The following is a 15973-nucleotide window of genomic DNA, read 5'->3' as shown; positions in this document are numbered from 1 at the left end:
GCTTCCCTAACCTCCTCCTCCTCCCATGAATGCCTTTTTCCCTGAGCAATTTTTCACTCATGGAGAGGACATCTAAATGTCTTTTAAACGTGGTGGCTCTGTTCCAGCTGGCTGCTAGGGAAGCAGAGATAGTGCCTAATGACAGGGATGAGGGAGAAGGAGCAGAAAAGGGATGGTGTTAGAGAGGGTGGAGAAAAATCTGCTCAGTGCTTACTCTGCAGAGATGTGAAAACACTTGGATGGAAAGAGCCCAAATAGGTTTTTACTTTGTAAGTCAAATCCCAGAAGGATCTTAACATTTTATCCTTCTGCACATCCACATTTTCTACAAAGAGACTTCACTTTTTCCTGCTGGGCTCATTTTGAGGTCTTTTATGGCAAATGTAATCAAAAAGGGACTTTTAGTGGTGGTCCCTGCTTGTTTTCTCTCTTCTTTCACCACTTACCTGGTCACTTTATCTTTTCCTGGCCAGGAACATGGGTGCAGGGATCAGCCTGTAGGATGTTACAGTGCTGAGCCTTCCCACTATGCCACAGAAGACCTCAACCTGTGTGACTTCATCACAGTCTAGAGAACAAGTCTTACTAAGGACCAGCTGACAGATATGGCATTGTGTGGTCTGGAGAAGAGGAGGCTGAGGGGAAACTGCTCTGTACAGCTACCTGAAAGGAGTTGTAGTGAAGTGGGTGTTGGTCTCCTCTCCCAGGCAGCTGGGTGCTAGGTTGGACTGGATGATCTTGGAGGTCTCTTCCAACCTAGTTGATTCTATGATTGATACAGGATGAGAAGAAATGGCCTCGAGTTGCATCAGGAAAGGTTTAGGTTGGATATTAGGGAAAATTTCTTCCCTGAAAGAGTGGCCAAGCATTGGAACAGGCTGGCCAGGGGAGGTGGGGGAGTCCTTGTCTTTGGAGGTGTTCAAGATATGTGTGGACATGGCAGCTGGGGACATGGTTTAGTGGCCATGGTGGTGTTTGATTGACAGTTGGACTCCATGATCTTAGAGGCTTTTTCTTCCAAACTTAATGATTCTCTGATTCTATCTCTCTAGCCTCACTTTCAGTCTCCAAAGGGCTAGAGAATGGAAGGGACCCCACTCACAACCCCCTTTCCTGTGACTGGAGTGAAAAAAATCATTTTCATTACAAAACCTGAGCAGTTTGGCATTATGTGGAGGAAAAGTCCTTTCCCCCCTCCCTTTCCCCAAGGTCTGATGCTTAATCAGAGCACTCTGGAAGCAGGACAGAGCATGATGGCTAAATTGCAACACCTTGGATGTATTGGATTTCAGCCTATGCTGTAGGGAACAATCCTGCACTAGCAGGTGGGTGGAAGGGATAAGCTAATGGGTGGCTTCCACCTCTCTAATTGTCCCTTAGATTACGTGGAATTATTGTGTATTTTTCATGCAGGAAAGGGAATTGAATTACCTTGGAGTGGGAATGTGTGAAAATGCACTCAGAAAACGTGCACCCAGTTACTCAAAAGCCTTTCACAGCTCTTTGCTGAAAGGATTTCAGAGCTTTATTTGGAACAAGCCTGAAATGTTTTCCAAGACACCTTGACCTCTCACAGTTTGTTGAAATTAGGAATGGTTTGGAAGTCTGCAGGCCTCCAAGCACTTGGGGTGTATCCAGGTTTCAAAGTCAGGCAGCTGAACCTGAACCTGAGATGTGAGGCCTCTTTGAAGTGCTCAACATCTGATGAAGGAGCTGAGTTTTGCAACCGGTGTTGCGAGGCTGCTGCAGTCGTAGCCCTCACCCACTCCTGCCAAGCTGTGTGTGCTAAAATGCCACCATCCACACTTTCACAGCCAAGAAAAAAAATGGCTTTGGAGGCAAAAAAAAAAACCTAGAGAGGCTGCTCTGTGGAGAAGCAAGGGACTCGTGCAGCTTTCACTGCACCAAATTAACCACTGGAGACAAAAATAATACATCTGTGTTCCCATTTCAGAGCTTGCTTGGACAAAAGCACCCCGTAGATCATCTTTTAATAAGGTAGTTATGTTTCTCCTGCTCCAAAAAATCATTATCAGCTTCCAGTGAATGATAAATAGTAGCAGATTATAAAACTGAGATCACTTTTGTGAGAAAAGAAGCAAAAGTATTAACCTTCTTTATCAGTAGGGTGCAAATGTATCATGTTTCAAAGGCTGTGGAAGGTCCCTTAAGGAATCCAAGGAAAAGGGAATTCTGCCATGCCTGCAAAAGCCTCCAGCCCCTGAAGCCCTCAGAGATAACTGAGCTGTTTATTACTGATCCTTCCCAGAGCAGGCTGGGAGCTAAGTGAATGCTGCTTCCTCCCTGCTGGAGATGGGAAGGAGCTCTCTTATGCTGCAGAAACTGGGCTGAGATGCTGGGCTGGGCTGGTCACTTAGTCCTGAGCTGACTCAGTTTGGCAATGAAAGTGGCCAAACTTTGATGGTGACTCCTTGTACACATATTCCTGGAATCATAAAATCACAGAACCAGAGAATTCTTATGGCTGGAAGGAACCCCAAGGATCATCCAGCTCCAACCCCCCTGCCATGGGCAGGGACACCTCACACTAGATCAAGCTGCTCAGAGCCACATCCAGCCTGGCCTTACTTAAGCACCTCTAGGGATGAGGCTGCCAACACCTCCTTGGGCAACCTGTTCCAGTGTCTCAGCATCCTCAAGCTAAAGAAGTTCTTTCTAACATCCAATGTGAATCTCCCCACTTCTAGTTTTGCTCCATGCTCCCTCAGTCCTATCACTATCTGACACTTTAAAAAGTCCCTCCCTAGCTTTCCTGTAGGCCCCTTCAGATACTGCAAGGCCACAATAAGGTCTCCTCAGAGCCTTCTCTTCTCTAGACTGAACAGCTCCAACTCTGTGTTCAAAGCCAGGTTGGATGAGGCCTTGAGTGACCTGTTCTAGTGGGAGGTGTCCCTGTCTGTGGCAGGGGTTGGAACTGGCTGAGCTTTGAGGTTCCTTCCAACCTAAACCATTCTGTGACTATGATTCTGTGAAGTCCAAGATGCTGCAGCAGTTTTTGGAGCCATTATCATTTGCAGCACCCTTTATTTTTTCCCTTTTTACTATGAATGGGATCTAACAAATGATGAATAACAAACACTAACTAATTCTGTGAGTGGCCCAGAAGTTTAATCTGAAGGAAAGGCAGGAAAAAGGCACCTTCCTCTTCCTCCAGCCTGCACTACCATTTCTACTTGCCCAGAGCAATATGCTCATAGCTGATGCCCATTTTGGACCCCCTGTGATTTTTATTGGTTTGGGTTTTTTTTTTCCCCCTCAGTTAGTCCCTTGGGAAGTTTGAATCCTTTACACTTCAAGGGATGTGGATTTGACCATAAAGTTTCCTGATCAGGTCTGTGAATAATATTTGGCCTCAGTTGTGCTAGGGGAGACTGATGTCAAGAGCCTGAGAGCCCTGGGGCTGTTCACTCGTGAGAAGAGAAGACTGAGAGCAGATCTGATTACAAATATCTGAGGGGTGAGTGTCAAGTGGAGGGGGCCAAGCTCTTCTGGCTGGTGCACAGCAATAAGCCAAGGAGCAATGGATCCAAACTGCAACAGAGAAGGTTTAAGCTCAACATGAGAAGAAATTTCTTTCCAGTGAGGGTGCCAGAGCCCTGGAGCAGGCTGCCCAGAGAAGTTGTGGAGTCTCCTTCTCTGGAGACTCTGCAAATCCACCTGGATGCATTCCTGTGTGAACTACACTAAGGGATCCTGCTTGGCAATGGTTGGACTGGATTTCTGGAGATCACTTCCAACCTCTAACATTCTGTGATTAGCTAAGATTTTGTTCCCCTGGAACAGGCTTCCTAAGGAGGTGGTGGAGTCACCACCCCTGAAGATATGTAGAAGTCCTGTATCATAGAATCAAGCAGGTTGGAAGAGAAGAGACCTCCAAGCTTATCCAGCCCAACCTAGCACCCAGCCCTGCCCAACCAACCAGACCATGGCACTAAGTGCCCCATCCAGGCTTGGCTTCAACACCTCCAGGGATGGCAACTCCACCACCTCCCTGGGCAGCCCATTCCAATGGCCTTGTAGATGTGGTGCTGAGGTATGTGGCTTAGTGGTGGACTTGGCTGTGTCAGGGTAACAGTTGGACTTGATGATTTCCAAGGTTTCTTCCAATCAAAACAATTCCATGATTCTGTTCCATGATTCCAATACATTTATTGTAGTTTCACACAGTGAAAAATGCAGTGGAGAGTGAATTCAGGAGACAAAGCCTGCAGCCAGCTCTCCCAAGCTTCAAAACAGCATAGGAGTGACCTTCTCTAGGTGATCCTGCTCTAGCAGGGGGGTTGGACTCAATAATCTTTTGAGGTCCCTTCTAACATGGAGCATGGAGCTGGGTCTTTTTGGGAGCAAGACTGAACTGAGACCACCAAGGCTGTTACTGAAGTTGTTTGTTGTACTCTGGTCTTAACAACAGTTTCCCTGAGCAACCCTTTCCAGGGTTTTACTGTCCTCAGAGATATACTTTTCTTAATCTGAATCCAAACTAAGCATAATCTGAAATCAAACTACCATTTTATTCTTTCTCCAGCATCTAAAGAACATTCTTCTCTCTCCTTTTTTTGGTAGTTGTCTGTTATAGATAGGAGGACAACTCTTGCAAACTCCTCCTCAGAACAACTGCCCCCATCCCTTTCTGCTTTCTGAATTGCTCCTCTGGCTCTCTGGGAACATTCTCTTGTTTATCTCAGAATCACAGAACAGTGGGGGTTGGAAGGGACCTTTTGAGATCATCTGGTCCAACCACCCCACTAAAGCAAGGTCATGTAAAGCAAGTGTATAGGATACACATCTAGGTAGGTTTTGACAGAGAAAGAGGCTCCACAGCCTCTCCAGGCAGTCTGCTTCAGGGCTCTGGCACCCTAGCAAGAAAGAAGATATTCCTCATCTTCAGATGGAACTTCCTGTGGTCCACTTTGTGCTCATTGCCCCTGGTCCTGTCGCTGGGCACCACTGAAAAGAGTCTGGTCTCATCCTCTTGACCCCTGCTCTTTAGCTCTTGATGAACATTGCTCAGATCCCCTCTCAGGCTGCTCTTCTCCTGGCTAAACAGCCCCGGGGCTCTCAGCCTTTCCTCCTCACAGAGATGGCTCCTCAGCATCTTTGCAGCTTCTTCTGGACTCTCCCCAGCAGTTCCTTGGAGCACAGAATTGGACACAGTGCTCCAGATGTGTCCCCACTAGAGCAGAGGTGGGGGAGAACGTCCCTGCACCTGCTGGTCACATTCTTCTTACGTACCTCACATGACCATTGGCCTCCTTGGCCACAAGAGCACACTGCTGGCTCTTGGTGAACTTGTGGTCCATCAGCACTCCCATGTCCTTCTATGCTGAGCTGCTTTCAGCAGGTTCACCCTGCACCTGTCCCGGTGCTGGAGATTATTCCTCCCCAGGTGCACGACTCTACACTTGCCCGTGTTGAACTTCATGAGATTCCTCTCTGCTCAACTCTCCAGCCTGTCCAGGCCATCCTTTGGCTGGATGTTTCTCCAAGTCTGTTGCTTGCTTTGCATTTTTATCCACTCCCACAAGTTCCTCTCAGCATTATCCACAATTGAAGCTCACTCTCTACTCCTCATTAATGGAAATACAGGCTGGTTCCAACATCTCCCTTGACATGTCCTTGCTGACATGTACTATTGATAACTCTCTTTCCTACAGTTGTTCAGTGTCAGTCTCTGGTCGTTCCTTGTGGATGAGAAAGCAATTTAAAAGTCATTAAGACTCTGCCCTCAAACCCTTACATGAAGCTGTCCACTTTGATGTATTTTTAGCACTGTCCCTTGTGTTTCATACCTCTCAGGGGACTTGGAGTATTTCTCTCTTTCTTTCTCTTATATACTGCTGTACAAGTTGACATTACTGCAGCAAAGGGCACTAAAGAAATTAATCAGAATTTGATTTAAAAGGGAAAAAAAAAGAAATTAATTCTTTGCACAGCAGTGCTGTCTTCTGGGACTTGTGGCTGCTGGAGTTCACAAAGGCAGATGGTTTTCCTCAAGTCAGGAAGGGATGAGACAATTGCACAGCCAAGATGCCCTCAGGAGAATACTGAGATGTCCAGGCAGGAACATACCTGCTGTCATCCTGAGCACAAGAGCCCAGGTGCTGGTGGTGTGTGAGGAAAAGGCCTCAAGAAAGAGGCTGGGTTTGTTTTGTCCTCCCTGAGCAGTGTCTGCCACAGACATTGGGAGGTGTACTGGGCCAGGCTGTGACTCAGAACAGCTTCTCTTATGGGAGACCTGTCTTTGAATGGGACAATCTTTTTAGCAGGACCTGTCAGGCAGAATCAGTCAGGGTTGGAAGGGAGCACAAGGAGCAGCCAGTGCCAACCCCCTGCCATGCCCAGGGACACCCTACCCTAGAGCAGGCTGCACACAGCCTCAGCCAGCCTGGCCTCAAACACCTCCAGCCAGGGGGCCTCAACCACCTCCCTGGGCAACCCATTCCAGCCTCTCACCACCCTAATGCTCAACAACTTCCTCCTCACCTCCAGCCTCACTCTCCCCACCTCCAGCTTTGCTCCACAAGAAGGTCACCTCGGAGCCTCCTCTTCTGCAGACTGCACAGGTGCCAGTTTGGTACCCCAAAAAAATGCATCCTTACCTCCTGCTCTGGCAGGGGTGTTGGACTGGATGATCTTTCGAGGTCCCTTGAAGCTCTTCAGTCTGTGATTCTGTGATCTGCTTATGGAAGAGAAATGAACTGGAATCCACAATGAAATTGTGACATCTCCCCATAGCTTTCACTGTAGAATTCCCCCAGGAGGTACCTGTGGGATGGCTTAGCCTCTCCCTCTGTGGCTCCTAGAATTGCTGAGATGTCCTTCACCATTTCTGCTGCTAAGCTACCCTCACGGTAACGCTGCATGAGGTACTGTGGTGTCTCTGAAAGTGAGGGCTGGAGAGGGGAGGTTTTGGACAGGAATATTGAGTGGGATTTGTCCAGTCAGCAGGGCTGACCTCCTCCCTTCTTGCCTAAGGAGGGAGAAAGCTCTGTGACAATGTGAAAGCCTGTTCCTGAGCCAGGACCTTGGCTAGGATTAGGGCTGAAGCATCGTTTTTCACCGATCTCCCAGGCGCTTCTAGAGGTTAGGGTGTTGTGTTAAGATGCAATCTCCTGCCTTCATATTTTCTCTCCGAGGCTCAGGAGGAGGGCATTGCTCTGAGTTGCTGGGATCATGCTGGATCAGGCCCAAAATAAATGAGAATAAACTTAACCCATCAGCAGGGAGCCTGGTGAGATTGCAGCCATGGGCTCTGGAAGCAGGCGCTTGGGGGCAGCTTCTGTGGGTAAACTCTGGGCTCACTTTGTCTTCCCCTCCTTGCCTTTGCATTATGTATAGAGACAGCTGAGGAATTGCCTCTGTTTCACCTTGTTTAAAGCAAAATAAAGATGAATTCATGCAGGCCCATGCTTTAAAACAGAAAACAAAATCTCTAGAAAGTGAGGATGTCAGGTCACAAGCTTTGTTTTGAGCATTTAAGCCATCCATCCATCCATCCAGAATCTCCCTCTTTCTGTATCCAAAGCTGAGGGAAGCTTGGGGGATTTTTCAGTAAGGTTTCAGGATTTGCCTTTATTTCAGGCTGGGTAGGATGGAGATAGCTATGGAAAGTTAGATCCAGAAGTGATGCAAGGCAATCTGCAGAGCTGTGCCCAGGTGAACTTCATGAGGCACAAGAGCAAGTGCAGGGTCCTGCATGTGGGCTGGAACAGTCTTCACTATCAATACAGGCTGGGGGAGGAGGTGATAGAAAGCAGCCCTATGGGGAGGGACTTGGGGGAGCTGATGGTTGAGAAGCTGGGCATGAGCAGGCAGTGTGAGCCTGCAGCACAGAAGGCAAATGGCAGCCTGAGCTGCATCCAAAGCAGCATTGCCAGTACATGCAGAGAGGTGATTCTGCCATTTTGCTCAGCTCTGGGGAGACCTAACTGGTGCCCAGTGACAGAACAAAGCACAGTGGAGACAAACTGGAACGCAGGAACTTGCATCTCAACATGAGGAAAAGCTTTCTTCCTGTGAGGGGACAGAAAAGTGAAGCAGAGAGGTTGTGGAGTCTCCTTCTCTGGAGCTGGTGGAGTCACCATCGCTGGAGACATTTAAAAGACACATGGGTGTAGTGCTGAGGGATACAATTCCCTGAAGGGAGGCTGTAGCCAGGTGGGGTTGGGCTCTTCTGCCAGGCAACCAGCAACAGAACAAGAGGACACAGTCTCAAGCTGTGCCAGGGGAGGTCTAGGCTGGATGTTAGGAGGAAGTTGTTGTCAGAGAGAGTGATTGGCATTGGAATGGGCTGCCCAGGGAGGTGGTGGAGTCACCATCCCTGGAGGTGTTCAAGACTGGATGAGGCACTTAGTGCCATGGTCTGGTTGACTGGACAGGGCTGGGTGCTAGCTTGGTCTGGATGAGCTTAGAGGTTTCTTCCAACCTGGTTGTTTCTGTGGTTCTATTTAGCAGCAATATCTCAGCACTACTGGTGGGATTGTGAGCTCTAGGCAAGCAACTGCTTGATGATCTTAAAGATCTCTTCCAACCTCAACAGCTCCATGATCACAGGATCCATCACTGTGCTTCTTCAGACTCCCCATCCTCCTTAGGTCAACCTCTGGCCAACAACCTTTCCATCCACCAGCAAAGCTGAGTAAGGTTGTCTCATCCCCTGCCCTCTTCCACTGTCAACACACCTACATTTGAACCTTTGCCCTGAATATTTAATGCATTTACTAATACATTTATGAGGAGTCATTTGGAGGTTTCCTGGTGGAGGGGCCCCAGCACACAGAGGCAATAACAGGGCCTTTGGTTCAGCGTTAGGCAAACACACTCAGCGTGGCTGCAGACTTCGGCTTGGGGAGAGGCTTTCAAAGGTTTGTAAATATTTACACACACTCCCGAATGGAGGGGAGCAGGGGGGGGGTGGGTGGGTGTCTTTTGAACACTGGACCTGGAGAGGAATGCAAGTCAGGAATAATAAACAGGAGGCCTGCCCCAGTCAGAAAAAAAATAAAGGAAGAACAAGAGCAAAATCTCAGCACCTCATTAATCCTGCAACTTCTCCTAAAGCATTACCTCATGAGGAATTCCAATAAATCTCATGGATTTGTTTTCATCTGGTAATGGAGGGCTCAGCTCAAGAGTCCCACTCATGCTCCTCACTCCTTTCCTTGCTCCCAAACCAGCCTTCTGTCCAAACCAGCCATGAAGAGTAAGATTTAGGAGAGATGTCAGCAATTCCTCCACTCTCTCCAAATTGCCTTTCCTACAGCATTTTCAAGACTTCATCAAGTTCACAGCCTCAGGGTGTTGAGTGTATAATGAGATCTGCTACCCTCCAGTGCTAGTGTCCAGCCAGGCATCTGACTAAGCAGCAACACTTCCACCCTGGGCTGTCCTTAGCCTATGGAGAAATGGCATCTCTAGGACACAGTTCATAGAAGCAGAGAACCAAAGAATTATTTGGGCTGGAAAAGGGACCTTTAGGATAATCAAGGTCCCCCATGAACCCAGCATTGCCAAGCCTCCCACTAAGCCATGCCCCAGTGTGCCACATCTGTAAGTCTTCTAGACCCCTCCAGGTACGGTGACTCCGTAGCTTCCCAGGGCAGTCTGCTCCAGGGCTTGACGACCCTTTCAGGGAAGGTTTTGCTAAAGCCCAACCTAAACATTCTCTGATGCAACTCCAGGTTGTTTTCCCTTGTCCTGTCACTTGTTCTCTGGGAGAAGAGACCAACACCTACCTCACTACAACCTCCTTTCAGGGAGTTTTCAAGAGCAAGAAAGTCTCCCCTCAGCCTTCTCCAGGCTAAACCCCAGTTCCCTCATCTCCTTCTCAAAGACTTGTGCTTTAGACCCTTCACCAGCTTCATTGCCCTTCTCTGGACATGTTCCAGCACCTCAATGTCCTTCTTGCACTGAGGGGCCCAAAACTGAAGGCAGTACTCAAGGTTCAGCCTCATCAGAGTACAATTAGAGAATTCATTTCATGGATGAGCCAGAGCCTGCAGTGCTCTCACAGCCTGCAGTATTTCAGGAGAATGAGACAGCTGTTTTTTGAGAATGGCTGTGGATCTGTGATCAGTGGATCAACGAAAAGAGATTCCTCAGCTCATCAGTTAGTGCTGAAAACCTCAAGCCAACCACTTGCAAGTGGACAAAGTAAGGGAAGGCAATAGCTGATTGATCCCGACAAGTCTGGCTTTAATTAAAGCCAAAGCAAAACAAGCAGGGCAAGTCCATGTGGTGCTTGGTGACTTCTCATCCTACACTGTGCTCCTGCTGTGCTGCCTGCTCCTGGGTCAGCACTTGGGGTGCTTTAGGTCCAACTGGCCAGCTGCTCAGGGAGGCAGAAAGTGCAGAGTCCAACGCTGTTGGTATCGGTTGTGATTTCCCTGATAGGCTCTGGGCTGGATAGTGACTGTAAGTGCCTGCTCGGGAGCTTTCCCAGCCCAGGATCACTGGCATGGAGCCTGTGCAAATATTCTGTGGTTGCAGGGTTCCTCCTTCATCTATTGCACATTGGATAGTGTTGGACAAACACTGCTGTTTATTCTTTAGGGTATCATCATCTTCCAGCTTCTTTCAGACACTTTTGGAGCCTGCCTGGGAATGCAGGTTGCTAAGGACATTGAGGTTTTGTTTTGTTGGAGGTATCAGAAGAGCTTTGTTTGCCTGCCCTGGCTGGCAGGCAGCTTGATATGTCACTGAGTTCAAACTGAGAGCCAGAGCAGGGGTTTAATGTCATTATGGGTATCAGAGCAGGTGATGTAAGCACAGTCTTGATCACAGAACCACAGAGTGGTGGAAGAGAATCTAGCCCAACCCCTCTGCTAAAGCAGGGTCACCCAGAGCAGGCTGCCCAGGATTGTGTCCAGGTGGGTTTGGAATGTCTCCAGAGAAGGAGACTCCACAGCCTCTGTGGGCAGTCAGTGCTCTGTCATCTGCACAGGAGAAGTGTTTTTCCTTATGTTCCAAATAGAACCTCCTGGGTTCCACTTTGTGCCCACTGACCCTTGTTTTATCACTGGGCTCCAGTGAAAAGAGTTTGGGCCCATCCTCTTCATCCCTACCCTTTACATACTGATGAGTGCTGATAGATGCACTCTTAGTTTTCTCTTTTCCAGGCTGCATAGTCCCAGGTCTTTCAGCTTTTCCTCCTTACAGAGATGCTCTGGTCTCCTCATCATCTCTGTAGCCTCTGCTGGACTATCTCAAATAGTTCCTGGTCTCTCCTGAACTGAGGAACCCAGAACTAGAACACAGTACTCCAGATGTGGCCTCACTATGCAAGTGTATACTGGGAGGAGAACCTCCCTCCACCTGGTGGTCCCACGTTTCTTAATGCACCTAATCCATGAGCAGGTGATGTGAGGGCAACCTCAGGGCTTTCCTTGCCTCCCTTGCAGGTGCAGAGGGATGCTTGGCTGGATGCTCATCCCTGCCATGTGCTTATGGCAGCTGAGATGTCACTGTGCTTGCTTCACTCAGCACCTCAGTGGCCCAAGCACCACTACAAGGCAGTGGTTTTGGGAAGCCCTGCAGGGATTTGCACGTACTGCATTTTGTTGTAACTGTTGGAATGAGTCCAGAGGAGGCCACAAAGATGCTCAGAGGGCTGGAGCAGCACTGCTAAGAGGACAGGCTGGAAGAGTTGGGGCTCTGCAGCCTGGAGAAGAGAAGGCTTCGAAGAGACCTTGTAGTAGCCTTCCAGTATCTGAAAGGGGCCTACAGGAGGGCTGGGGAGAGACTATTGACAAGGTCTTGTAATGACAGGATGAGGAGGAATGGGTTTGAACTGGCAGAGGGGACGTTTAAACTAGATGTTAGGAAGACTTCTTCTTTGGCAGTGAGGGTGGTGAGACACCGGCACAGGTTGCCCAGGGAGGTTGTGGCTGCTCCTTTCCTGGAGGTGTTCAAGGCCAGGTTGGATGAGGCTTTGAGCAACCTGTTCTAGTGGGAGGTGTCCCTGCCTATGGCAGGGGGTTGGAACTGGCTGAGCTTTGAGGTCCCTCCCAACTGAAACCATTCTATGCTACTATGCTTTTTCTTCTAGGCAGTGCAACAAGACCTCCAACGGGAGCGACAGCTGTGACCTGATGTGCTGCGGCAGAGGCTACAACCCCTACATGGACAAAGTGGTGGAGAGATGCCACTGCAAGTACCACTGGTGCTGCTACGTGACCTGTAAAAAGTGTGAGAGGACTGTCGAGAGATATGTGTGCAAATGAGGACCTTCCTCTCGCCACCCAGGGAGCTGAGACACCAGCAGCAGTCCAGCACCGTGGAGAGAAGAGAAGACATTGCCCCGACCAGATGTCGTTTGCCCTGTAAAGACATGGACTTCAAGACAGGTGGTAGAGGGGGAAAGAGACCAATCACACCAGGAAAAATAAGACTTAGAAAAATAACAACCAGCAAACCCACAAAGATTTCCCCACCACCACCACCAATAAAATGCTCTGTGAGAGGACATAAAGCTCACTCGGGCATTTGGGATGGTTATCTTCTTCCAAAATACTTCCTATGGTTGCCAGTGGCCACCAAGTGCCTTCATATTCTGAGGAACAAAAGTACAGACATTGCCTGGGGAAGAAAAGAAACTCTGGGTTGGCAGCACCTAAAGCTTACACCAGACCAGAGGTACTGAGTCTGCATTAGGACCACCCCAGAAGGGAAAACACAACAACTGTTTTCATTGCCAAAGACTTCATTTTTAGCAGGGAAGCACTGACTCTGGGTGATAAAGAGGGAAAGATCTCAAGTCTATCTCCTGAAAAGAACAACTCATATTAACCTTTCTTTCATGCAGGTCTGTGACTTTGGAGTTACTGCTGCAGGAAAAACTGTCTTTTGGTTTGTCCAGGCTGGATGGGGCTTCAAATTCACCCAGGCAACAAATCCCCTGGGATGCCAGAGGTAGTGAGAGCAGGACTGAGAAGGACTTCAGAGGTCTTGAAGAGAGTAGTGGAGCTGTTAGGATAAAATGACAAAGTGAAGTCAAAATCACATGGGCAAGTAAAATAAACCAAACAGGTCCTGCTCTCTTTCTCTCTTGCCCTTTGGCTATGATGCCCTTAGCCACCAAGCTCGACCACCTTGGGCCATCCAATCCTTAGGGAAACGCACCGCTGCCTGTTTTCCCCCCAGCAAAACTATTGTGGCAGTCCCAAGAGACTGCAGGGAGTAGAGAAGGTCTGGTCCCAGCTGCAGGGAGTGCAACCAGCAGAAAGGAATGGGAATTGTGTCAGTCCTTCAGGTGGCCCTTGCCCTGACACAGCAGAGAACCACTATCTGTGGCTGTAGATATTCCTCCGGTACACGGCCGTACAGAAATATTTATGAGATCTATTATCTCTTGAGCTTTCCTTCTCCTCTAATTCCCACATAAATATATCTTATCTGTTATAAGCCAGCATTAACAATAGTATGAAATAAATGCTGCAGTTACTGGTGCAACAGCAAAATGTTAGATGATTGCCTTTCACTCTCCTGCTTGGAAAGCAACCCTGATTTTCCTCCCAAGGACAGGGAGAAGAGCAGGGCTCGAGGCACTCCTTGGCGTGGGATCCAGAAGTTCCTGTATTCCCTGTCTCCCCAGCCTCTTCATTTTGAGCAGGATTAGCCAAGATACAGCCAAGACAATGAAACAAGAGCACTTGGAGAAAGGAAGAGTCCCTGTTCTTGGTCTGCTCTTTTATATCAACCATCAGTCTCATCGGTAAAATATCCTGGTGTGCCCCCCAAGGAGCTTAATAACAACCGTGACTAATGCCTCTCATGGCGGAGTTGTTCCTTGCTCTTGTTTGTGGAGAGGAGTTGCTGTGCTTGGGGAGGTTTCAGCTTAGGTTAGCTTCCTTTTCTAGCTCTATTTTTCTGTTCCCTGGCAGTTGACATCCAGCTCTGTCCCTGCTAGGAAAGGTGATCACAGAATCACCAAACCACAGAATTAACCAGGCTGGAAAAGACCTCTGAGGTCATCCAGTCCAACCTATCACCTAACCCTTCTAACTAACTAAACCGTGGCACTAAGTGCCCCATCCAGCCTCCTTTTAAACTCTTCCAGGGATGGTGACTCCACCACCTTCCCCAGGCTGCCCAGTCCAATGAGCAACCACTCTTTCTGTGAAGAACTTCCTTAAACCTGCCTTGGCAGTTTGAGACTGATGTTAAAGAACAGGAGGCAGCAAAGCCTGTGGGTGCTGTGTTCCACAAGTGGAGGACTGCAGCAGCCAGAGAAATCACTGCTGCACAAATGTAGGGGGACAGGGGCACTTTCCTAGGGGAAAAATATACCCACACCACCAGAGTCTCCCTGCAAATCGTTATTTCCACCCCCTCCAAGCTGCTCTCTAGGAGTCATTTGCTCTGCCACACTTCTGAGTAGCTCTGGGGAGCTGGAGGAGAAAAGCATCACGGGCCATGGAGCAAAATGAGAGAGATTTTCTTCTCCTCAGCTACTTCACTTTGCCGTGATGGATTTTGTCTTCCCACCTCCTTCCCTCCCCCCCCTCCAGCCACGAGCAGGCAAAAAGAGGCCTTTGCTAGTTTGTCAGTGGTTTGTGTTCTTGTCACCCCATAAAAGCTGGTGGACTAAAACGTCTCGGCAGCGCGCTGCGATGAGAGGTGGGTGTCTCTAGGCTGACATGCAGACAGGCTGGTGGCACAAATCCCACTGCTCTCCAAAGCCAGCATTTGGCCCCATTGGATGCATAAAGAAACAGCCTGCTTGCATTCTTTGCAGAAGTTTTACTTCTATTTCCAGTTTCTAATGAAGCCAACAAAGGGCAGGGATGTTCTGACCAAAGAAAAATGTGAGCATTTCAAAGCTATTCTGTAATGACTTTTTTTCCCCCCCCTCTCCTTGCTCCCTTGCTGATGTTCTGAGTCTGCCTGATGAAAAAGTAGTGAAATGGAAGAAATGCTCCACATGAACACTGCTTTCAGCTGCATTTCACTCCTCCAGTGTCAGACCTGTGCTCCTCAGCTGGTTTTCTCATGTCAGAAAACAAAACCAAACCAAACCAACAATAACTTTGCAGAGCATGAAAAGATGTGAGTAAGCCTAGCAGGCATCAGGTAGGAAATGACCCCCCAGCAGACCTTTAGCCACGGTGGTACCTCACAACCTGTGCTCACCTCTGGCCACAGCTGTCTGAAATGGCTGCAGTGTTTGCAGTTGCAGGCATTCAAGACTCAAATCACTGTTGTCTCCTCTAGATAATCCATCATGAGCTTCATCTGAATTTTGGTTCTTTGAGCTGAGGCCCCAGCCCATGTCACAAAATCATAGAATAGAATGGTTTGGGTCAGAAAAGACCTTTAAATCCAGTCCAAGCTGCCTGCAGTCAGCAAGGACATCTTCAACTAGATCAGGTTGCTCAGAGCTACATTTAACCTGACCTGCAATGTTTCCAGGGGCATCTGCCACCTTTGTGGGCAGCCTGGGCCAATGCTTCACCACCCTCAGTATAAAAATTCTTCCTTCTCTCTAGTCTGAATCTTCCTTTTTTAGTTTAAAACCACCCTCCCTGTCCTGTCACAACAGGCCCTCTTAAAAGCTCTATGCCCATCTTACAGGCCCCTGAAAGTACTGAAAGGCCACAAGAAGGACTCCCTGGAGCCTTCTATTCTTCAAGCTGATCAGCCCCAGCTGTCTCAACCTTTTCTCACAGCAGAGGCACACCAGCCCTCTGATGGAGCCTCCTCCTGCCCCACTCCAACAGGTCCCTGTTGTGCTGAGCACCCAGAACTTCAGGTGGGGTGTCAGCAGAGCAGAATCTCCTCCCTGAATCTTTGTTCTAGGCTGTTGGTCCATGGATTAAAACATTTCTTCCATAAGTCCTAAGTTCCATGGTCCTCTCTGAAGTGGCTGCACCCTGCACTAGCAACGTGTTCAGGGTGATGTGATGTGCCTTACCAAGGTAAGAGTCGTGCGTGAGGCAACCTCTGCCAAACTGCA

The 15973-nt window shown here is 48.7% G+C and overlaps 1 protein-coding gene across 2 annotated transcripts in view; it reads left to right on the top strand.

The window, feature by feature from the left end:
* Positions 1 to 13478, top strand: part of WNT11 (Wnt family member 11) — a 36715-nt gene extending 23237 nt beyond the window's left edge. For both annotated transcript variants that reach the window (XM_064145596.1, XM_064145595.1), the window contains one exon: positions 12068 to 13478. In XM_064145596.1, the coding sequence (XP_064001666.1) occupies positions 12068 to 12242 (175 nt within the window). In that variant the 3' untranslated portion in view covers positions 12243 to 13478. The remainder of the gene's footprint in view (positions 1 to 12067) is intronic.
* The last annotated feature ends 2495 nt before the right edge of the window (positions 13479 to 15973 follow it).

Source organism: Pogoniulus pusillus, chromosome 6 (assembly GCF_015220805.1).
Source record: "Pogoniulus pusillus isolate bPogPus1 chromosome 6, bPogPus1.pri, whole genome shotgun sequence".
In the NCBI taxonomy this organism is placed as follows: Eukaryota; Metazoa; Chordata; class Aves; order Piciformes; family Lybiidae; genus Pogoniulus; species Pogoniulus pusillus.
This window is presented reverse-complemented; position numbering and strand designations above follow the sequence as displayed.